This window comes from Uranotaenia lowii, chromosome 2, assembly GCF_029784155.1.
Source record: "Uranotaenia lowii strain MFRU-FL chromosome 2, ASM2978415v1, whole genome shotgun sequence".
In the NCBI taxonomy this organism is placed as follows: domain Eukaryota; kingdom Metazoa; phylum Arthropoda; class Insecta; order Diptera; family Culicidae; genus Uranotaenia; species Uranotaenia lowii.
The window spans coordinates 190,507,731-190,532,344 of record NC_073692.1 but is presented as its reverse complement, the minus strand read 5'-3'; the positions used below and the strand labels follow the sequence as shown (position 1 = coordinate 190,532,344).

General features: G+C 36.6%; 1 protein-coding gene across 1 annotated transcript; it reads left to right on the top strand.

The window, feature by feature from the left end:
• The first annotated feature begins 2,989 nt into the window (after positions 1 to 2,989).
• On the top strand, positions 2,990 to 18,845 carry LOC129749723 (homogentisate 1,2-dioxygenase). Its single transcript, XM_055744778.1, has 4 exons — positions 2,990 to 3,186; positions 8,458 to 8,917; positions 8,979 to 9,515; positions 17,823 to 18,845. Exons 1-4 carry the CDS (start codon positions 3,172 to 3,174, stop codon positions 18,125 to 18,127), a joined length of 1,317 nt encoding a protein of 438 aa, XP_055600753.1. The 5' UTR covers positions 2,990 to 3,171; the 3' UTR covers positions 18,128 to 18,845.
• Positions 18,846 to 24,614: the final 5,769 nt, after the last annotated feature.

Genomic DNA, 24,614 nt, shown 5'->3' with positions numbered 1-24,614 from the left:
AACGGATATGGAGAATTCATCAGAACGGACGGCCACGAACAACTAAAGCGAAATTCAGGATTTCATAACATCTCCGAATGGTTACACAGCTTAATTAATCGACAGCTAAGTACCCCAATTATTTTATTTTATTAATTTGCAATACGGATAAATTTTCAAAAGCTGGTGCTAACCAAAAGAGCAGATACTCCAATAGTTTATATGTCACTCTTTTTTATCGTTTTTTGAACAGGGTTTTTTTTATTTTTATATATTAACGGCACAGGAGCAGTAGTTGTATGATGATAAATAGAGTTGAAACGAGGATAAAAAAGCCAACATATTTGCATCACAGTTGTTAGCATGAGTCTATTTTAGCTTCTCTACTGGAACTTTAAAATATTGGGTACTTTGGATGTTAACTTTAAATCAGCAACGTATGTAGAGGTAGTGTCCTGTAGGGTGGCGCTGGCGGTAATATCTCAAAAGGATCTGGCAGTCGACAATTTTGTTTTCTTAAACAATCTTAAGATTTCATTTTTGCTCTTTTAAGAACCCAGCTGACAGCACCGTTTATGAAAATACTGTTGCTTGGATGCTGATGCATTTTTGTTAGGCGATCAATGGAATATACTGAACCGATAAAACATCCCAAAGGTGTGTTAGAGAGAATGGAAAGGAATAATCAATAGATGTTTGAAGAAGTGTAGTGGACTCCTTTCAGAGAAATAAGCTTTATTTTTAGTTCATCATATATATTTCAAATCCATGCTCTGGCAGCACTTATACAAGGATATTAAAAAAAGAACTAGGTACATGTCATCTCAGTATTCAGTAGAGAACAATCGTCCACAAATTGTTTGTAGCTTCATTGCTTTATTAAAAGTACCTATCATCATAATTAACCTAATATCTGTGCTAATATACTCATTATCATAATCAAACATTTTCTGATTGCATCGTCATAATTGTGTAATTTGTTGTATTAGTTTCCATTCAGTCATAAATTGTTGATAGTATTGAATCACATAGGTGAACATAAATCACATCAATGTAGTGTCATTGATAATATGGTTCATAAAAGAACTTACAACTATATTACTAACACAATCGTTGATTGCTATCTTGTATACAAAGGTTTATGGGTTTAGTAACATGGAGTTAACGAAATGACTACAATTTTGAATTTTATGAACTATTTTCAGTTCCGCATTTCATAATTTCCTTTAAAAATTTATCTTTTATTTTTTGTTTACGTTTACGACAGATTTTTTTTGTGAAATGCTCAATATTTCAAATGATTATCAAATTTCGTTTAGTTAAAAAAACATTTGGTAAAACTTCCTTAAATCATAATCAGCATAAGTTGTTTACCCTTGTCTCTGTTGTTTCGCTTATTTAATAGTTGAAAATGATCGTTCACTTTTAATCGAAATATTTTAAATTTTTTTTTTAAATTTAATTCAATGCAGGTTTCTACATCATTTTACTTATTCAAAAGATTCATTCTCTCATTTATTGGTAGCAAATAAATATTTTCAATTTTAATACGAATTTTCAAAATTCAAATGAGTTAGTTGCTAGAATAGGTGATCAAGTTGATTTCGAAATCACAGGAGCTTAGTAGAATACGATTTTAACACAGATTACACAACACTAGTCAAAAGTGTTTCCTGATCATATCCTTTTTACCCAATCCACACAAACAATTGTTTTGCTAGGATGCAGAGGTGACCTCGGTCCTAAAGCATGAATTATTATTCTTTCAATCCTTTTTCTCTATTTTCCTTCTATCCATTGACTACTAGGACGTGGCCGGCGCCGTTATTGATGTGTAAAGAGAGAGCATCAGTTTTGTTCATTGTGAATGTGCTGGTAATCCCAGATACCATTCATTTGACCTCTGGACAAAATTGATGGCCTCGGTCAATCACGGAGTAGCAACCATTGGTGATGTGGAATTCGTTCTACTGAGCCACGCCTGCGATCATGGAATTTTAAATGCGTTTGTTTTAATACCGATAAAAATACATTTAAAGTTGGCGAAGCTTATAAGGAACTATTGATTTAATATATTTTTCATGTTGCATTTCAAGTTCAATGATTTAAGGTGGATGTGAGTAGTCAATCAAGCTAAGCTAAGCTAAGCTAATATTGCAATTGTTCACATTCAAGTTAATCTCTGGTCTCGAATCTTTCTTGGAAGTTCCTAAAAGAGTGTTTATATTTTTTCCAAAATTTGGCATGCGATGAGTTATTAAGAAGCTTTTCATAATAATCTTTCTTGGCTTTTCTCTTGGAAATTTTGACCTTTTTAGAAATGTGTCTAAGGAGCTCTTTTAAATGTAAATCATCAGGGTTGCTCTTAACTCTTTTCAAATAATTTGGTTACATTCACGAAAAAGAGTGCAATAAACAGAGGAAAAAAGTATGAAGACAACGCTATATTTGTATAAAAAAGATCTTGAATTCAATAATAAATAACTGAAATACAGGCAATTGTTTTTTTTTTCAATTCTATCTGAAGCAAGCTTTATTAATACCAAAGACATTTGTAAAAGTTGCAGCACACGTTTTACATTTAGAAATTACGTTAAGATTTCTCTACATAGAACGTAGATAGCAACTGTTCGATCAATTTTCAATCAACAGTGCTGTTCGAAAATTTATTAACTCATTGAATTACCTTCTGATATTTCAGTGCTGAAAATTGTTTCTCTACGAACAGTAATAAAAATTTGAAAACGCCACTATTCTCGCGAACAATACTGTGCAGCTTGGAGAAAAATGAATCAGAAAGTGTGCTCGCAATGCAAACCGACCAACAATGACCGGCTAGTGATGGAGACGCCTGGTAACCGATTATTGACGTCCAATGATCATTAGAAACCGAAACAAATAAAAGCGTCAAGAAGAGACAACTGAAAACCTGATCCCGGCAACGCGTATATAATATAGGTTGGTGGTATTCAAATCCGGTTTCTGTTAAGACACCGGCATCCAGCAGAGGACAGATAGACTGTTGGGATGTCGACGCGGCCAGTTATCAGTCGAACTCTGGAAGTTCTAGTGGCAAGATCTGGGAGAACTGACTTCCTAATCTTCGGTGATATTTTCGTTACCTTCATTGCATTCTTCTGAGATAACAACGTTTATACAGCTGAGGACTGACTACACCAGCGGTTACTCGAGATGCCCGAATATAAGGTGAGTTTTTTGATACATAATTTTTTATTGTTTAGCTGGTATAGAATAATTTAAAAAAAAACGCAAAATCATGGTTTATTGCGATTTGATTTTCAATATTCTGAACCTTATTTTAATCCAACTTGTATAGAAAAAAATAAATCATTATGAGTAACAAAGTAATGAGAAAGTTAGAAAAAAAAGTATAGGTAACTTTGAAAAATCTTGGATAACGAACAATGTCTTGCTGTTACTAAGTACCTGATAAACTAAAGAAAACTCTTATGTTTTCAAGTTATGAAGTCTGTGTTTATGTTATTGTACGTTGGATAATTTTCTTAAAATTTATAGACTGATCCGATAATAATTTAAAGAAATTAAATTTATTAAATTGAAGACGTTGCTTGAAGCCAAAACTGTAGCCCAAATACGCATTAAGATTATCCCGTCAGTCTGCCTGGATGCATTGAAAGTTAGCAGAATGACCAAACAAAACGAACAAACCTGTCGCGCCACATATTTGAATACCATTAGGGCGACAGAGCGAGCTGATTGGTCAAGCAGCACGACAAGCCCCCAACAAGTTGTTTTATATATTCTCGATAGGCTCCGGTCAGCCAGTAACAACCAAGTGAAGAAAGATAAACAAATCGATGAAGTTTCGGAAAATGGCACTTTGTCCAATGAAAATAAACATCAGATACCTACCTACATTTAAAAAAAATTAAGGAACGGTGTTGCTGATTGTAGGACCTTAAAAAAATTTGTATTTACCGGCCTTTATGAATTTTCAATGCTGAACGCTTCACGTAACCGAGAATCAACTCAGAGATTCAACTTTGACTGTGAATCATTGGGACCCGGTTTATAGGTATCAAAGGGACTGAAATTTTTCCAGACGACTTTATTTATTCTAGTTTTTTTGACTAAGAAAATTCACAGAGTGCAAAATTCATCATCAATTTTGAGTTCATAATGCCAAACGGTTATCCGTGTTTCAATTTTGATCTGGTGTAAATTTCGGATTTTTAGAATTTTATTTTTATCCTTTTTTAATCGAACGAAAACTATAACTTTCCGAAAATTATTTTCCATACATGAATTTTTTTTTCCATTCATGAAAAACAAAAACTGCTTATATACACTAACAAATATTAAGAACATCCTGAGATGTTTTCAGCAGAATGTTTAAAATGTTTGGGAAAGTTTTCGACAAAAGTCAATAGACATAGAAGTTCCATAGAAGTTCAGAATGGAACCAAAAAGTTCGCAAAGAGTTCATTAGAAAGGATAAAGGTGGCTCCATCGCATCTTCCTTCAATTTCCGCTACTTTTTGGTCAAATACTTCTCTTTTGAAAGAATCTGAGGGCAATTTTGTGGGTTCAGCTGTTTCGAAATTAACAAAACTTGATTATTTTTGTGAAAATTGTTGTTTTTTCCACAGGAGCAGAGCCTTGGCAAATTATCAATCTTTTTCAAAATATGTAATTTGAATTGCAATACTGAATGGAAATTATGATCTCCTATCCTAATGAAATCCAAAATTTGAATTTTAATTGAAATTTGATTTGCAAAACGTTAAAACGATGTATGTAATGACTTTGAAAATAGAATAAATATTAGTAGAGGAGAGTGGGGTATCATGTGCCACTTTTTTTTCTTTGCTTCATAACTTTTTTATTATAAAAGATAATAAGAAAAATAAGGTTTTCCACATTTTTAAGGTTTCCTTAAGCATTTTTTTTTTTATTTTTTTTAAATACATTAATTCGGGACGGGGATGAGTTGGGTTGGTGGCTGCACTCGATTATCCCAAGGGTAAGCCTTAAACCATGGTTTAATAGATTGGACCTGAGTCGAGATTTTATTCGTATATTTTCTATCTTGTCCATCTTGTCGCTAGAACGAAATTGAAAGACTCCCTTCGGGCACGAGGAAAACCACCCTGAGAGATGTGCTGGCTGTGATAGACTTGGACTACATGTTCTAAATATACCTTTTCCTAAAAGCTATTGATCTTCGTCTATAAATCTTTTAATTTTCATATTTCTCTAGCTATCTCCTCTTTTCTTTAAAAGTGAACTACACGAAAAATAATAAAAAGGTAAAATTTACCGAGATAGCAAGGTGATTGCTCGTGAAAGCCAAAAGGGTAACTTTTACCTCTTCGAGGTGAAACTCACCTCACAGCGAGGTAAAATTTACCTGAATCGAGGTTCGAAAAAAGGTACAATTCACCGAGAAAAAATGTGAAACCAAAAAGGTAAATCTTACCTCGTAGCGAGGTAAAGTTCACCTGAATTGAGCTGAATAAAAAAGTATAATTCAACTAGAAAAAAAAGTAGATCCAAATAAGGTAAAACTTACCTCGTAGCTAGGTGAAGTTGACCTGGATTGAGCATTTTATTTTTTTTCATTGAAGAAACCAACCAAACATTTTAAATCAGTGAATGGGAGGACAGTACTATTTACTATTTTGCTCGGTGAATGCGAAAAAGGTAAAATCTACCTTTTGGCTAGGTGAATTGGAAAAAAGGTAAAATATACCTTTTTGCTAGGTGAATTGATAAAAGGTAAAATTCACCTCGAAAGAGGGGTGGAAAAAATCATCTCGCAAAAAGGTAAATTTTACCTTTTTTTATTTTTCGTGTTATAAGCACACAATTGTAATCAAACAAAACGTGCTCCTTAAAGCCTAAAGCAGGGCTAGAAGCGACCATGCGGTAAAAAAGTAGGGTAAAATAGTTACTTTCAAGTGAAATAAGGGTAAAATTAGTGACCAGGTCAAGACGAAAACTAACTAAAAATGACTTTAAAAACTGAAATAAAACGCTTCAAAGAAAATTCTGTTCATTGAAAAACGTTTTTTGAAAGGCTCTTGGTCTCACTAGTAGAAGAGCAGTACGTTGGATAAAAGAGGAACATTTAAAATAAGCTTAGATAATTTAAGAATAGCGACCGCAGAATCCTAAAGTTCTAAGGGAACAATCGGAGAGAACCAAAAGATCGTACCCGAAGGACTAGGACAACTAAGTCCGAAAAGAACTTCGAGTTTATCCATTTACTTTGAAAACAAAAACCCACAAATTTTGAAACTTCACTCAATAGTGTATACACCCAAATCCGAATTTTTCCAATGTTATTAAAACAGTTGAAAAATTTAATATCATATTGAATAAAGTTAACAATTCGAAATAAGTTAACAGAAATAAAAATTTTTAATCAAAATTGTTGTATGTGAGAAATCTATAAATTGAAATAAAAAACCAGCACATGTTCAACGAAAAGTTTCAAGAATATACTTCAGATTGAGTTAAGATTTACATTTGCAGAAATTTTATTTCATGAAAGAGTCATCCAATTAAAAATTAGTAGGTCCTCATGAAAAAGTGAGAAAATAATGGTAGAAGATTGAAAATAGATAAAAGACAAAATGTTGACAGAAGATTGATAATGACTCAAAGAAGCTTAGCGAAAAATTGACTTAAGATTCAAGATAATAACACAAAGAAGGCTAAAAAATTTTCAAAAAATCTTCAAGATAGAATCAAATTTTTAAAATTTAAAATTAACTCAAAGAGAATTTACCTTCAAAAATGAAACATTTCGAAAGATATTTACTGCAGAGTTTATTGCATGATTCACATATCAATCATAAGAAAGATTTACTAGAAAAAAATAAGGTTCAAAAAGGAAGAAATTTTTAAAAAAATATTCACGAATGATTTAGCATGACACTTTCTTAAAAAATATCAGATCCAAGAAACACCTCTGAAATTTCTTGAACATTGTGGAAAAAAAAATCAGTCAACCTCTAAAAAGGTACAGAAATTACTGAAAGTAATCGAAAACTTCAAATAGGTTTTGAAATCTTAAATTGATATCTTTGTTATTAACCAATTTTTTCAAATGATTCCAAAATATCTAGAAATAAAGGAACTTAGAATGGAAAAATCTGATATTTTCGATTCAATTGAGTCACTTTTCACAAGTTTACCTTCCATTTAATACAAACAAGAGCATTAATAGCATGGAAGTTTCCTGCCATGTGATAAAGTGCGCTGCACAGATTTTGATTGATATCTTTTAATTAAGTTATTATATTTTAACAAATTCAAGCTTTAAAAGTCACGAAACTTCAAATCTTGGTTGAACATGTTGTAAGAGTGTCTCTTTAGGAAATATTTTAGGTAATAAATTTATTAATTATACTTTTTTTTTCTTAACACGAATGCCAACACGTTGGTAAAGTGTCCCAAATAAACAAAAAAAAGCATATTTTTTAAGGCGAAAAACGATTTTTGTTTAAATTCAAATTTTTATCCAAATAATGTTGAAGTGTAATATATCAAAACAAAACAAAATAATAATCTTCATTTACTGAATCTGAGCCATTCTCCCAATTTAGGTCGTGTGAATTCCCACAGGACTCGAAAGGAAAGAAAGGAGAAAAATTTTTAATAAAAAATAGTCCAAGGAAATTATTTAAAAAAATAGTGACTTTTGTGACCAAATTTCGAAAAAAGTAACTTGTGAGTGACCAGCCTGAAAAAAAGACTAAGTTACTAAAAACTGACCAACTTCTAGCCCTGCTAAAGGTATGAGCGGTTTCAAATAAAGAATTTAAAAAAAAATATGTTCATGTTCATCATGTTTATGTTCATCTCTATCGCATTGGGAAAAATGAACAAAACATTTTTCATAACTCTTCATTTGGCATAAGAACACTTTACAGATAGTTATAACGTATTTTAAGTGCTGAATGTGTTTAAAAACACCAAAATATAGGAGGCCCAAGATACCCCACATAATCTACCTTCACACATTAGATGCAACTCTATCTGTATCTACCATTTTATAGTAGTTGGCCCGTGCGGAACAAAAATTTGATATGTGATGATAAGGCTTCTAAATAAATTCTACTCGTTCATTTTCACCATCTTTCATTTCATCTAACCTTCTATCCATCTATAAATAAAAAATTTCATGATCTTTAGATGGCCCTATTATAAGGACATCACTTTCCACCGATAAGGCCGATAAATTAGAGTAACATTTTCTATCTATCTTAACAAATTTTCAATTCTGATATTCTTTCTCCAAGAATATATATTTTCACCGATATGCCGAAAATAAATTTACAAGAATCGGAATTCTGAATTTTGAATAGAAATTCTGAATCCGAGTTCGGATCTGGTTTTTGGATTTAAATTCTGAATCCGACGTATATAGGTAGAATGCAATTTGTTCTTCTAATCAAGTTAAAACTTTGAAATGCCGTTTCTTTTCAGTACCTCTCCGGGTTTGGATCCCATTTTGAATCGGAGGATCCCCGGTGCCCGAATGCATTACCGGAAGGCCAAAACTCCCCTCAAAAGTGCGCCTATGGGTTGTACGCCGAGCAGCTGTCCGGATCAGCTTTTACGGCCCCTCGCACCGAAAACACCCGTAGCTGGCTATACCGCATCAGGCCATCTGTGGTTCACAATCCGTTCGAACGTTTCGACCAAGTGGCACCCTTTTTGAAAGGCAAATGGGACGAGCAACATCCCAACCCGAATCAAATGCGTTGGAATCCGTTTGACATTCCGTCCAGTAGTGGTGGCCAGGTAGATTTCGTGGCCGGTTTGCATACGGTTTGTGGTGCCGGTGATGCAAGGAGTCGACATGGCCTAGCTATCCACGTGTACCTCTGCAATGCTTCGATGGGCGATTCGGCGTTCTACAATAGCGATGGCGATTTTTTAATTGGTAGGTTACATGGTTTAAAACACATTTTGTAGTATTCTCTACGTAACTTTGTTTTCTAAAGTTCCTCAACAGGGTCCACTGGACATCACTACGGAGTTCGGCAAAATGTACGTGAAACCCAATGAGATTTGTGTGATACCACAAGGTATCAGATTCAATGTTGCCGTTGAAGGTCCCACTCGGGGATACATTCTAGAAGTTTATGATGGACACTTCAAGCTGCCGGATCTGGGACCGATTGGTGCCAATGGCTTGGCCAATCCGAGGGACTTTGTTAGCCCGAGCGCCTGGTTTGAGGATCGTTCAGTGACGGATGGGTACCGGATCGTTTCCAAGTATCAGGGAGCTTTGTTTGTGGCTAATCAGAGACATTCGCCGTTCGATGTTGTGGCATGGCATGGAAACTATGTGCCATACAAATACGATCTAGCGAAGTTTATGGTCATCAACTCGGTCAGCTTCGATCATTGTGATCCGAGTATTTTCACGGTTCTTACGTGTCCTAGTTTGCGTTATGGAACGGCCATTGCGGATTTCGTCATTTTCCCACCTCGTTGGTCTGTGCAGGAGCATACCTTCCGGCCACCTTACTATCATCGTAAGTAACAACTTTCTTAACATTCGTAAATATTGAAAAAAAAGTTCTTACGTTTTCGAGATGGACTCAGATTTTGATGTTTTAGGTATTTTTAAGTAATTTGGCATCAAAATTAAAACCAAATTTTTGAGCGCACTGAGCTGAAATTTTGCACAGGTGGTTTTTTTTGGGCCAATCTACAAAATGTCGGTTTTCGAAATTCGACATGATCCAATCAAGGATTCAGGTTTTGGGAAAATTTTCTAGTTTCAAAGATACAATTCAACTATTAGTTTCTATCTAAAGGACCCATTTTCAAACATTCTTTCAATGTTCTAAAGCCTGATCGAATTTCATGGAGCTCAGGTGGCCCCGAGGTACGATCAGGATCTTTATTATTCTATACAGATGGATCCAAAATGGACAATGAAGCTGGTGCAGGGGTAACTGGTCCCGGCGCAAATATATCGATATCAATGGGAAAGTGGGTGACAGTTTTCCAGGCCGAAATCTACGCTATTCTCGAATGCACAAACCTTTGTTTAAAAATAAGATACAAACATGCAAATATTGCAATTTTTTCAGACAGTCAAGCTGCACTTAAATCATTAAAATCATTTAAATGTACCTACATACATCAAAACTGGTATGGGAATGTATTGAGGCACTTGAAAGTCTTGCACAGAACAATTATTCAGTTACTCTATATTGGGTGCCAGGGCACTGCGGAATTGAAAGCAACGAAAAAACTGACATGCTATCTAGACAAGTCTCTTCCGTCCCTAGGCCCTGAACCTTTTTGCAGCGTGTCTTGTTGCTTTTTAAAAATGGAAATAAGAAATTTAGAAAAAAGGATGATTGAACGAAACTGGAAAAACATTGAAGGAGCAAGACAATCAAAGCGAATGATTGTTCCAAATATTTACAAATCGAAAAAGATTCTAACATTATCAAAAACTTTTACAGGATTGGTAACAGGACACTGTGAATGTCGATATCATCTAAAACTTATGGGAAGAAGTCAATCTTTGTCAATCTTGACATTTGTCATTTTTGTCAGGCTGAGAAGGAAACATCGGAGCACCTTCTATGTGAATGCCCTTGTCTTATATCAAAAAGAACTAATCTACACGGAAAAAAATTGAGTGGTCATCCCAAAGACGCTGTCATGATAATTTTACCATTTCAGCGCTATAGTATTTTCAACCACGAAAAGTTTAACATCGATTTTGTGAAAGTGCGCATGAAACAATATTGAAATTACTATGTACCTGGTAATTTTCGATAACTCTCAATGTTTGTTGTCGAAAATACTATGGTCATGATAATTTCATCATAATTTCTATCACAACTACCGTCCGCATAGTACCTAATTTTGACATTGTGGCACCAATTCATATCAACAAAATACTACGCACATCGTACTTTTGAGAACAAAACATATTTGACTCAAAAACATAAGTGCGTATGATAATTTTACTATGGTAAACATTCTTGTTGTTTACACTAATTCAGGATCATTAATCATCAAACCCGTTTGTAAAAAAAACTAATTTTGAGCTGCTTTATAGTTACATAACTTTGAAAATCATTCCAGAGCATCGGGAGAACACACTAACATTGATCGACGTGTGTCGGAAGTGTGAATTTTCATGTTTCAAATAATGTCATAATGCATGCATGCAAATAAACAAACAAACATACATAGTAATTTTACTATTTAAATCAAGCTCCTCGCTCCTCCTAATCTTTATCATAACACATACTAGTTTCATCATGAAACATATCAATTTTACTAGGGACGAAGTAAAACAATGCATCATTTCATTGACAATTTTACTAAAACGCAGTCGAATTTACTATGCGCAGCCAAATTGAGCACATGGTAAAATAGCTATGCGTAAGGTATTATAAACAACAAAACATATTTGACTCAAAAATATGGTCGCCTGTTGTTCGTTTAAACCACGGATTTAGTAATTTTACTATGCTTTTTTTGTGTGTACTCGGTAAAGGGACTTTAGATCCTTCTGATTTATTTTCTTTAGGTTCCAATAAGGTTGTTAACTTCATTCGTGTTGTTCTTCTAAATTGGGAAAATTCTGATCAACAAGAAAGTGACACTACTGTAATCAATGAGAGTGATCTATCTTGATAAGCTATATTGCTCTTTCAGACTTATTTTGGATTTTCTCAACTCTTCGTGAAGAAGAAGAAGCACTACCGCAAACGTCAAACATGGAAACCGAACTTTGAAACTGGAATAAATCTTCAGAACACTTTCATGCGTGTTTTACTAAGACAAACATCGTGTTTCAGAATCAATCATAATTTTTCAGCAACATTTCAAACCATTTAAAATGATTACTGCACATAGTAACGTTCTGATTGGAACATTGTTTACCTATTTAAAGAACTTTGGTAAACTTGATTTGAAACTTCAATCAGAAGGTAAAAAAAGAAGGAATGCAGAGCTTATTTCGAATGGTTTTTCTCCGCATCTTCATACATAAAATCGAAGGATTAACATACAATATAAGAAATTGTTCTTTCAAACTTTGAATCTTTTGCGAATTTTTGTGTTCGGAACAAATTGTCAAAAACTTCGTCCAGAGTTTAGTTTCAGTAAAAATGCCAAAAAGTAGTTAAATTACATTTGCCAGCTTTCTCTAAGTTGCTGTTTTTTGTGATTTTCATCCGCAAATAACGATTTAAATAACGATTGAAAAATCTTGAGCGATAAATTATACTTGAGGATGAATATCCCCCCAAATAAAAACGACTGAAAAATGGCATGCAACCTTAAAGATTGCGTAGTATTTTTATCATGTTTATTCAAAAATGTTTTTATGATAAAAAATCCTGAAACCGTGATTAATTATTTTAATATTAAGTAAAAGCCAATAACTTCAAACAGCTTTGTTGCAAATCGCCATTCGACTCAATCAAACAAATATTGTGCATTGCTTGGGAACTGACAACACAAATACTTCCAATAATCTAGTACAAGCATATTTTTTCTTCGTTGGAAGTCCAACATCTGAAGTTAAATTTAGTGCTGGCGCGATAGAAATATTGAATAGAAACTAAACTTGAAATCCTGAATTTGAATGAATTGAATCAACACAAACATTCAACATTTTCACATAATATACAGTACAACGAATGTTTCAAATAAGTCATAGATGTTTTAAAGTAACCGACTCTTATCGATGTCTAATAATTTTCAAAACTCTCCGAGAAGTCGATTTATTCATTCAAATAATAATTTAGTGCATCTTCAAAAAACGATTTACATATTGTACGATGATTTGCTTTAGTGTTTCTCGGCTACACTGGCGAAAATGCAACCCATCAGCAGAGCTGTCAAATTACGGTTGTCAAATTTCGGGTCTTACTACCGTTGCGAGAATCCAATTTTTCTCTGAATACGCAATACACTATAAAGAGGGGAAAAACCACAAAAGATCTAACAACTGGTCGCAGTGGTAGGGACCCGACAAAAAAAATTAGTTTCTATATTTACATATATAAAACGCAATTTCTGTCAGTTTGTTTGTCCTATTTAGGCTCTTAAAAACTAGAGAGCTGAAATTCAGCATGGATGCTCATTAGGACCAGGAATGATGAAAAATGTTTTCAGATTTAAAGGGGGTTGTCTATACAACACAAAAACTGTTTGAGCGATACTGAAGTTGTTATTCATCGGACTGAAATAAAAATTTAAACAAAGATGTTTAAGGGACCGGCAATTGATTTTCGGTATCGAATGTTGTGTGAGGGGTCGGCAAAAGGGGTCGTCCATATGAACTGTTCAGTGTTTTTACTATATTGACGTTATAATGCATTGGATTTAAATGGAAATTTTTACACGGGGGTCAGGGGTCAACAGGAGGGGTCGTCCATGCAACAAAAATACTGTTTTGACAATATTCACGTTATCATACAATTGAGATGAAAATATACACATGAGAGTTTGAACACGCGTAATTGATTCGAGAAGTCAAGTTTCGGGTCAGGGGTCGGCAAAAGGGGTCGTCCATATTAACCGTTTACTGTTTCTATGATATTAACGATACTATACTTCGTATTAAGATCAAAATTTGCACATAGAAGTTTTCAGCAGCAGCAATCGATTTCAGGTGTCCAGGTTTGGAGTGGGGGGGGGGGGGGGTAGAAGGTCGTACATATTAATTGTTTAATGTTTTTTGTAATAATTACGAAACGATAATTCATACACGAGACTTTAGCAAGACTTTCTATTCAAACTTCGTAACAGACGACATAAAAAGGGGTTGTGCATAATAGAAATTCGATGTTTTTCTTATTATATCGTTATTTTGCATTGGAACCATTGGAACCATACTGACTGTTGATTGTTTTTGCAATTATTTCGTTATTATGCATCCGACCAAAACAAAAATTTGTACACAGGTGTTCCTTTTGACGATCAATCAATTCTTATTTTGAATTTAAGTTTGATAGACAAGCAAAAGGGTATTTTATGCAATATCGTTGTGAAATGCATCCCGATCAGAAGAGCATATCACAAGAGATAATATTAACTTATTTAGATATAGGCTCTTATTCTGCGCCGCGTGTGACGTGATGATAGTCGAGTCACCCAAGTCACTCTATTCCAGTAGTCGGTTTAGGTGAGGATTGTCACTTCGGATGAACTTTGTGAGTTCTTACCCTATTCTCGTAGTCACCGTGGGTGAGAATCGTCGCATTCGGGTGACAATTTTAGGTGACAATTGTCGGTACCTTTTCAGGTGGTGACGGGATAAAAATTTAAAGGAAAATTTATGCAAAACGAAATAATTAGGCTCTAAACGTTTAATTACACTAAAGTATGATAGTTTAAGAATCAATCAAAACAAAAATCACTTCAATTTTTTATTTTTTTCAATCATTTGTGCAGCAAAAAAAAAGTTTACTAGGTAGACGTTGGAAATAAATTCAAACATATAAAATTGAAAAAGGTTATAATTTCATTTTATACATGCAACGAGATTTAAAAAAACACATTTTTTGCACTTCACTTCATCTATCCAATTCACGTCGCGGGGGAATTTTTCACTTTCACCCGGTAATGTTGTTTTCGAACAAATTAATGAAGTCCTGTACTGAACCATTGTTTATCGACGTCGAGGTGTCGTATCCCATGTGTTGATCTGTATGCAAAGGACCAGTTTATTGGGGCAGCAGCCGTCGATTTCCGCTATTTTGTTGGATGTTTTTTTCCAAGCCGCTCCAGGAACAAAACATATAAGACCAAATTCTGTCCGATTCGCTTCATTCGCAGCTCCAAAAGTTATTCCAGCTGCTTGCTTAAACCTTGCAATCCGTTAGTGACCGTTTGCGTACCGAAATTTGTACATTTTGATTTTAAATTTAATTTAAACATTTGGAATCGCGAACGAAATAAAAACAAACCGAGCAAATTTTACACATGAGTTCATTCGGTCCTCACCTAGAATGAACCTCTGTCACTTTACCCGGATCGACTCCGGGAATAAGGTGACAAAGCTCACGGTGACTCCGAGGTGAGGTGACAATCATCACGTCACGCGCGGCGCAGAATAAGGGCCATAGTTTTGATATCATAAAGCATGGATCACCCAAAATCTGGACGCATTTAAAAGGGTCTATCTCGGAGCTATGTAAACGGAATAAAAATGTTTTGGACTCAAAATGTAGGGTTTTCATTGCAGTTTATAGGAAAAATAATGAAAAAATTATTCCGATGTTATTTATGATGAGTTTTCGAACTTTTCGTCGAGTACCAGTACTTTTCGTCGAGTACCTCATCATAGTTTGGACACCCCATTCACTGCCCTCAGCGGCCATTTTGTTCCACAATCTCTTCATCTCTGTTGCATCCCGAGTCGTCCTACCATTCTTCTTCATGTTTTGCTTGACAATTGCCCAAAATTTTTCGATAGGGCGGAATTGAGGGCAGTTGGGTGGGTTGATGTCCTATTCGACAAAATCCACCCGTTGGCTCGATACCACTGTAGTACCTCTTAGCTGTAGTGGCAGCTTGCCAAATCTGGCGAAAACTTTACTGGTCCTTTGTGAGATCTAATGTACGAAAAAAAACGTTTTTTAAGGCACTCCTCCTTGTACATCTCGGAGTTCATGGTCTTGTTTTTCACAAAAACCGGGGTTTTCATCCGCAGCTGCAAATACCTTGCCAATTTCAAACACTTTCTTGCAAACTTATCGGCAAAAACGAATTTGAACTTGGCGGTGACATCACCCTAACCAGTGGCTTTGTAAAATTTTTGGCCAGAAGGCGCCCAAAATCAGATTTCACGATTTTTGAACCAGACCATGTCGGGTTTTTGACGTGGGTGTCCAAAATTAATTTTCGTCTCGCGACTTCCATTACGTGTAACTTTATTGGAACAAAACGAATCGTTATGAAATTTTCAGCGCTGATAGACAAATTTCCAAACAAAGTACTGTCAAAACATTCCAGATCCAACAACTAGGAGCGCTATGGCAAAGATACCGTCACTTCAAGATAAAGAAGTGGGCTTTGCCGCGAACATTAACTTTTCTATACGGACTTTCGATGTTCGCAACACCACCTTAAGAGTTCGGGCAACAAGATTCATGCATCTAGGCTTGGTAACCAATGTGTGCCTTGGAAAAATAAATCTGCTTTAAAAGTATATCTGTTGGAAGTGAGTACTTCAGAGCCATCTACAATGCTTTAAATGGTAAAAATGTATTTTGGTTGACCTTTTGGACGAATTATTAACCATATATTGCCATTCGGAAAAAAATGATTTGAATTTGAATTAAACCGAAACTCTGCTTTTCTAATTTTACTCTGTTCGAGAAGAAAATCATCTATTGAATGCTCAATTGGGAATCTTTTTGTTCATAAAAACAAGTATGTTGAAATTGATACCAACAGTGCGAATACGAACAACGGTTGCTTTGATAATTTTGTATGTTATTTGACGTTGAAGTTGTTGAATACTCAAACCATTGACCCCCATAGAGGGTGTACAAGCTATTTTAGTCGCCTGTTATGATACCCTTCTCAGAAGGGAGCAGCACTGAGCGTATAGAAAGAATTTTCGATAAGTTACATGGGTCTGGCTATGGTATAATAAACAGTGCGTCCAGATTTTTGAATGATCCATGCTTTAATATGAATTCGGGTGAATTTTAAGTCTTGTTCTAAACACAAAAACTTAATATATTAGGTGGTATGAATAAGAAAATAGCAATTGCTTCGATAACTTTAGAATGGCAATATTTGAAAGCATTTGCTCAACTAGGTATGAAAAAGCAGAGTAGAACGTTTATTTTCAACCAGCTCCGGATTAAAAATATGCATGCCATTTGAAGTATTTGACTTACAAAACTGCTCGAAAATAGCAAAAGCAATTACTAGAGCTTTAATCATATCAGCCATTGTCTTCCGACGAAAGTTTTTTTTTCCAAAAATTCTACGATAAGTGGCTCAATATTCACAAAATTTTCTTAAGGGGCAGTAAGCTTGGAAATTCTACTGAATCAAAGCAATTGAAAGATTCCCTTTAATTCAACCACGGTAAAAGAAAAAGGGAGGGAAACGATACACATTCATCAATCGAAAACGCCACTAAGGAAAACTCTCTGCACCAAAAGATGCTATCATTTTGCTGTGAATATGCTCATTATGCTTTCAGTTTGCTATCGATTAACGCAAGATTTGGTCCGATTAGTATCGGGCCGCATACAATTTACGATTTCTCTATGAGGAAATAACGTAGGTACAAAATTGGTACCTAAAGCTGAATGTACCGATTTAACTGATTTTAGCTGCGGCCCTCTACGTCATAAAAATTTTTCAATGCGGCCGCACACCTAAACGAGTTTGACATGCCTGTTTTAGAGAAAATACAAAAAAAAATCTGCTGTTTTGATGAATTCTTGAACATTTCGATGAATATCTCCCAATACATTAGTTTCTGCACAATGGCAACATCAACCGTGTTGGTCATATTTCCACCATTTCGCCATATCAAATGATGTTTTGATTGATTTAACATCCATTTTGAATTTACGCTCGAATATTTCCCAAATATCTTACGAAGGGACAAAACTGTGAGCAGTTTGGAGATTGATCCTTTGTTCAATAACATAAAATTAATCTGCCTGTAACATTCCAGTATATGTCGGGGTGTAGTGGCTTGCCAGCTAGCTTAATCGGGCAAGAACTCCACGGTGCTTTCATGTGACGGCAAAACTTTATCCTGAAGACACTACTCAGGTTTTTAAAAAAAACTACTCTTAGCTAAATAATTCTTACCCGTTTTTCAGGTAACTGCATGAGCGAATTCATGGGTCTCATCTTCGGGCGGTACGAGGCCAAGGAGGGAGGTTTTCTGCCCGGCGGCGCTTCGCTGCACTCCATGATGACACCCCACGGGCCGGATCGGAAATGTTTCGAGGGTGCTTCCAATGCGGAGCTGAAACCGGAACGCGTAGCCGACGGGACTCAGGCGTTCATGTTCGAATCGTCGTTGAGCATGGCCGTGACCAAGTGGGGCGAGGAAACCTGCCAAAAGCTGGACGCCCGCTACTACGAGTGCTGGCAATCACTCCAGAAGAACTTTAAAATATGAGATTCTCCCTTCCCGCGAAGGACTTTCGGCATTCGAACGGAACTAAGACAACGGCTACGAGTCAAGGAAAAATCGAATTTAATTCTCTGTATCACTGTTTCATTCCTATCTTCTGTTTTTTTTTCTTTTATATCTGTCAATCTTTTGAAGCAAATTTATAAAATTTATCTTTACGGTATCTCTTGTTTCGCGCTGCTGTGTGGTAATACTTGGAAATTTGTACACCCTTGCCATTCTCAGGGTGCTATTTTTTCTGTATTAAAATATTAACACGGATAAGACCGGTTGGTTTTCGCCTGTTTTTGTTCTCTGTTCTCTTCTGCTTCGAATGTATCTATCTGTTTTAATCGTCTGAGTTTTTCATCGTTTATTTTTTGTTTAATTTCAACTATAGCATTTATAATAATAAATATCAAGAACGGTTTATTTAGATTTAATTACATTAAGATCAAATCACTTTTGTCTTTTTTTAATTCGTGTTTTTGTATTAAGTTGGTTAGGATGATTTTCGGCAATCGGCAATCAACGTGGTGTTAAAGAGATCAATCACACATTCTCAAGGTAACCGTATGTGATGATTTTGTTTTCTTTTACCCTCTTTTTCTATACATATATTCGTTTTTACTAGTTTATGTTACATCTAGAAGTATAATTTTTTTTTATGTTACGAGAAAAATAAAGCCTTTGTTTCGTGCCTATATATTCACTTTGTAGTTACTTTTCTTTCTTTGTTTTGAGTATGTGTGTAAGATTTTGTTTTTTTTTTTGTTTTAATTTTGTTGTTGTTTGCAATGTACGCGTGTATATGAATTATTTATTCTAATGAATTGGTAATTCTACAACGAAATCTTTCGCAATAGAATAAAAAAAACCATTTAAAAAGAGCGCTGTTCTTACATTACTTAAAACATTTCGTTTTTGTGACGTACTTTCAATTTTTGCGGATAGCATGTACTGATTTTAACAATTTTTCTACTTAAAAACTGAAATACTTATTCTGCTAGAAGAAAGTAGTTCTACTTTTCGAAAAACCATACAAATTAAAAGTTATTATTGTCTGAAACTCGCCAACTGCCAGCATAACTAGGAAACCAAACACATTTCACCGTTTTAAACCCGCTGGCGTTGATTTGAGATACTTTCTTACCAGAAACCGACAAATACCTTGAATTCCTCGCCATCAGTCATTTTTTTTTTAATTTCATCTCGAAGCTTGTCTTCTCTAGTCATTTTTGTTTGAATTTTAATTTGAAAAATATACATGAATTTTCTAATAACGAGTCGCTACACCCACAGATTAAATCTTATATTTATGCACCCAAATATCGAATTTAACCAATAGCATGTACGTGCTTGATGTCATAATTGGCATTAAGAGATGAGATTTGTAAATGAATGCCAAAACTACAGTTTATCTGTTAGCACTTGTCAGAATAAGTCGAATCTAGAGCACTCCATTTGTCAAACATGTTTCCAATAAGCTCAGTTGAAAACCGTTTAAAAAAGCCATACAATGGTTTTTTTCTTTTGCTTTGTGTATAACGTTGATCTGTACAACGTTCAAGTTACTCTTTAAAGTAATCTTGAACCAAATCCAGGGCAAGGAGATCACATCATAAAGCTACAAATAATACTGGAATAATACTACCGTGGCCAGTAGCTCAACCTCCGCTTTTGAGGAGCCTCTCGCCAAGAGGACTAAATACATCATCCGCAAATCCTACGAGCTCAGCTCCCGATGGGAGGCTCGTTCGTAGGAGTTCGTCGTAAGTGATGTTCCACAGAACCGGGCCGAGTATTGACCCCTGAGGAACACCCGCCGAAACCTCTTGTGTTCGCAAACCCTCGCCGGTCATATACTGTAGTTGGCGATTGTGGAAGTAACTTTCCACAAGCCTATACAGATATGCCGGGATCCTCATTTGGATGAGCGACGACGCAATCGCTGTCCAACTGACACTGTTGAAGGCATTCTTCACATCCAGAGTGACCACCGCGCAAAAGCGGAGCCCTCTCCTCTTGGTAAGCCTGGCTCTGTCCGCTACCTCGATGACCGAGCGGATGGCATCTACAGTGCTGCGACCTCGGCGGAAACCAAACTGTTTCTCCGAGAGTCCGCCCTCGCTTTCCGTGTATCTCTGAAATCGGTTCTGAATCACCTTCTCCAGGACCTTACCCGCTGTATCCAGTAGACAGATCGGTCGATACGCCGATGAGTATCCTGGACGCTTGCCCGGCTTTGGCAGAAGGACGAATTTCTGCCGTTTCTACGTGTCAGGGAACACCCGTTCCGTCACGTATCGTTGCAACGATGTTCGGAACATATCGGGAAACTCCCTGAATGCGGCCTTCACTGCGACGTTCGGAATGCCGTCCAGAACGGGAGCCTTCCTCGGTTGGAGAGACTTGGCAATCTCGCGAAGTTCTTGCACCGTTATCCGCTCTTCGGCGCTGGTGTCCCAGTCATACGGGACTGTTGGCCAGCGGGTAACATCGTGCAGCTCATTGATGATGACTCTCAATTTATCGGGGCACGTTTCAGGTGGTGCACCCCCACTTTTAGTTCTGCCCATGACTATCCGATAGGCATCACCCCATGGACAGTCGTTGGCGTCACGGCATAATTGCTTGAAACGTGCCCTCTTACTTGCGTTGATTGCCCTGCGGAGGGCCGATCTCGCGCTTGTGAAGAGTGGCCTACGCTCCGTTCGCTCTTCTTGGATCCTTGCGTTCTGCATCCTGCGCCTTGCCCTATGGCAGTCGGCACGCAGGCCCGCAATTTCCTCCGTCCACCAATAGACGGGTGGCCTAGTTTTTTTATGCTTGGCCCTTCTCGTCATCGCAGCATCGCAAGCGCGAGCTAGAACCCTCGTCAGTTCTTCCACGGACAGGTTGTCTAGGTTCCTCTCCCAGTGCAACGCTTCGACAAAGACGTTCTGGTCGAACTGCGTTGTCTTCCAGAGGCGTTCCCCTGTACGAGACTCGCGTCTACCTGTCCGCGTACTTGAGCCTAGCCGATAGCGAATCGCGAAGTGATCACTATTCGTGTAGGCATCGCTCACCATCCAATCGCATACCAACCCCGGGCTACCGAATGTGACATCTATGGTTGACTCGCTCCCGTTCCAACCCTGGTAGGTACTGGTGTTCCCTACGTTGTCCAGATCCACATTAATCCTCGCCAGGGCTTCTAAGAGTATTTGACCTCTGGGGTTTGTGAGGCGGCTACTCAATTCATCGGCCCACGCGTTTAAGGCGCCAGCTATAACGACGGGGCTTCTCCCCGTAAGCACCTCTACCAACTTGTGAATCTATGTCGTTTATGAAAAGCACAAAGATAAGCGGCCCTAGGTGACTACCTTATGGAACATCAGATGGCATGTCGAATACTGTAGAGTGTGTTTTTCGGATGTTTATGTAGCCCTGGCGTTTTACCAGATAGAAATGCAGCCATTGTATTATCCATGAAGAAAACCCGTAGTGTCCAAGCTTTGTTAGCATAGCACATCAGGTTTGTCAGGGTCGATCTTTTCTTCACAAATCCGTGCTGGTATTCGGTGAGTATCGGTTTAGCTGCTGAATACAGCCTTTCATGAATCAGAGACTCGAGCACTTTGGAAAAGCAGCACAGGATTGATATGGGCCTGTAGTTCTCTACACGGTGAGAGTTTCCAGATTTAAGTATTGGAGATACTGAACCAGTTTTCCAGTGGCTGGAAAAAGCACATTCAGAAATAAATCTGTTGAAAATTATACGTAGCGGCACGGAAAGAGATGCTGCGATTTTTGACACCAACGACGATGGAATCCCATCAGGCCCGGAGCTTACCTTAAGCAATAAAAATCTCCTCAATAAAGAAATCAGGCCGTGGCAGCCTGATATTGTAGATAGGCAGAGATACGAAGTATGCGTTTAAAATCCTCTCTAAATAAACAAATAAGAATTAGAAGTAGGCGTCGTCACAGTTTAAGGTTTGCAAACTTTACACGCTGCTGAAAAATTCGGCAAATAAATCAGCTGACTCTCACTGACAGATGAAGGAACAATGTTTGTGAGACGGCGGCAATTGATGCACTTCCAAATAGAAGAGAGATCTTGTCGAAAATGAAATTGCGCAGATCCGAATATTGGTCATCTAGTCTCAACAGGTGTGCTCCGTCTTACTTCGGAAGTAGCGTTTGCGAGCTTTTCGAACGAAATTGAAAGTTCAGAGTTCCACCAATGAAGTTTATAAGGTGGGTGAATCATCTAGGGGGCCAGTGCTCGCGTAGTACGCTCCAAACCTGACCGTAGAAAGCAGATACCGTATCATCGACATTCAGATCTTCGAAAGCTGGTTGCCGGTTTATCTCAACCCGTTCGACGTTACTGTGCGTAAAGTCTAAATTTTGTCTGAGAGGGCTACCCGTGTCCATAGGCTCATCAGAACTATACTCAAGGAGTAAAATTGATGGATGAACGGTTAGTGTTCAAAATTGCTTTTGATGGGTGCACGAGTTCAGCTCAGTCGGGTCTGTTTATAAAAATGAGGTGGCCGTTGGCGTTTACGAGGGAACTCATCTGGGATAACCCGGAAACTATTGTCGATTCGATCACAGCGAGTTTGTGTTCTGTGGAAGCGTTCACTGGCAAAAATCCATTAGCCTCCTTTTTGTAGCTTCAATCAAAGATATCTTCAATGCAAATTCGATAGATTATAATCCCCAGCTACAACTACGAAGTCTTGGCAGGTTGGAATTCCGGCGCCAGTAAAGTCGTTTGAGTACATTTAGAACGAAATGCTCTTCAGGAATCCTCCAAGTAGTATAGGAGCACACCACGCATTACCTCAACAGAATTTCTATCGAAGGTTGTGGATCCAGGTAAAGTTTTGGGGTATAGGTGGTGTATACGTGGGTAAACCACGAATTGACCCAGAGAAGCCGAATTGGGTGACGAATAACGTGTCGAAGTGTCGTAAACATTCATTCGAGTTGCGGATAGAAGACTGTGAGTGCGGCAAGCTGAAAAGATCTTAACTTCCTGAATGATTATCAGGGTCTCAAAAATAATAAATAGGTACCTCGAGGAGAGATGTGTAGCTCTATTTTCAAGGATTGAATTATCTAAAGCTTGCTGTAGTGGACTGTGGACTGTATTTTTGGATACAACATTCCCAATTTGAGTCCCGTTTTATGGTACTTGACTGTTAGTTCTGTTTGATCTTTAATCCATGAAGGGTTTTTGAAAAGTACTCACACGAAACACCCAATTTTCAATCGCAAGATAAACATAAATCATATTCTGGTGTGAATCAATTGTGAACAAAAAACAATAACCATGAATATAGATAAAGATAACATCTATGTATAGCGCTATACAGTCCTGTCGGTATAGTTGGGAGTTTGTTTCAACGAAATCGAACTGCTTTTCAACGAGTTATTATTTTTTTCATATTTGTTACCCTTCCACTTGTACATTATCACCACAATTTTTTTTTTTGTAATTTCCATAAAAATTGTAGTTGATGTTGTTGTTTCAAAATCTTACACCATTTAGCGAGCGCTTGAATATATTTATAAATCCCTCTTACAAACGTGTCCTAGAAAAATAAACCTTCTTTACTCTCTCACTTTTTACCCTTTTCCTTCTAGGTGTATTTGTGTCTTGTTTTGTGTATGCGAATGGTTGTGTCTGTGTTTTTTCCACTGCAAACGATTAGAGCAAATGTACCTTCTTGTTTGTCAGCAGGTGTATGTATGTTTGTGTCAAATATAAACAGTACAATAATATACATTCATAGAAGAAAAATATTTGCGCTAAGCACAAGTTACTGAGTGGTACTGGATGGCAAAAAGCGTTTCTTGATTTTTTTATCTTGTTTTGTATTGAAGCATTTTTGGTTTCGTCTTTTATTGCATACGAATTGTAATGCTGCTGGCTTGTATAAAGTATAAACGTGCAAATAATTCGCTGTTTGGATTTTTTTTCACGCGATCGAAAATGGACTTTTGAATTCATTTTAAAATTGTTGTTTACGGCGTTTGTGTGTTTCTTTTTCGTTATGGTAATATTCTGCTTACAATTACTTTAAATGGTTGAGAAAATACCTATACAAAGATTAAGTTCACATTTTATTACACAAAACAGTAGTACACTAGAAACCGAAATGTTAACTTTCTATAAGTTTTTTCACAAAACTTTTTTTTTATACATAGACAATAACACATTTTCGAAAATCAATAAATCTCACAAACAAACGTGGAAAATTTACTTTATAAGATGCTAAAACAAAAATCGGAAAAACCACATCAAATGATATTTAGCTTATCACATAAGGTTAGTATTTTGCAGCAATTTTGTACCGTATTTCAATGAATTTTTTTCGCTTTGCTTAGGTTTAATAATTTAACATTGACGTCAAGGTTTTTTTTGTTTTGTTCATATAAGCAGGTATTTCATTTGCAGGTTAATTTTCGTTTCCTTTGTTCAGCTTACTGATATATG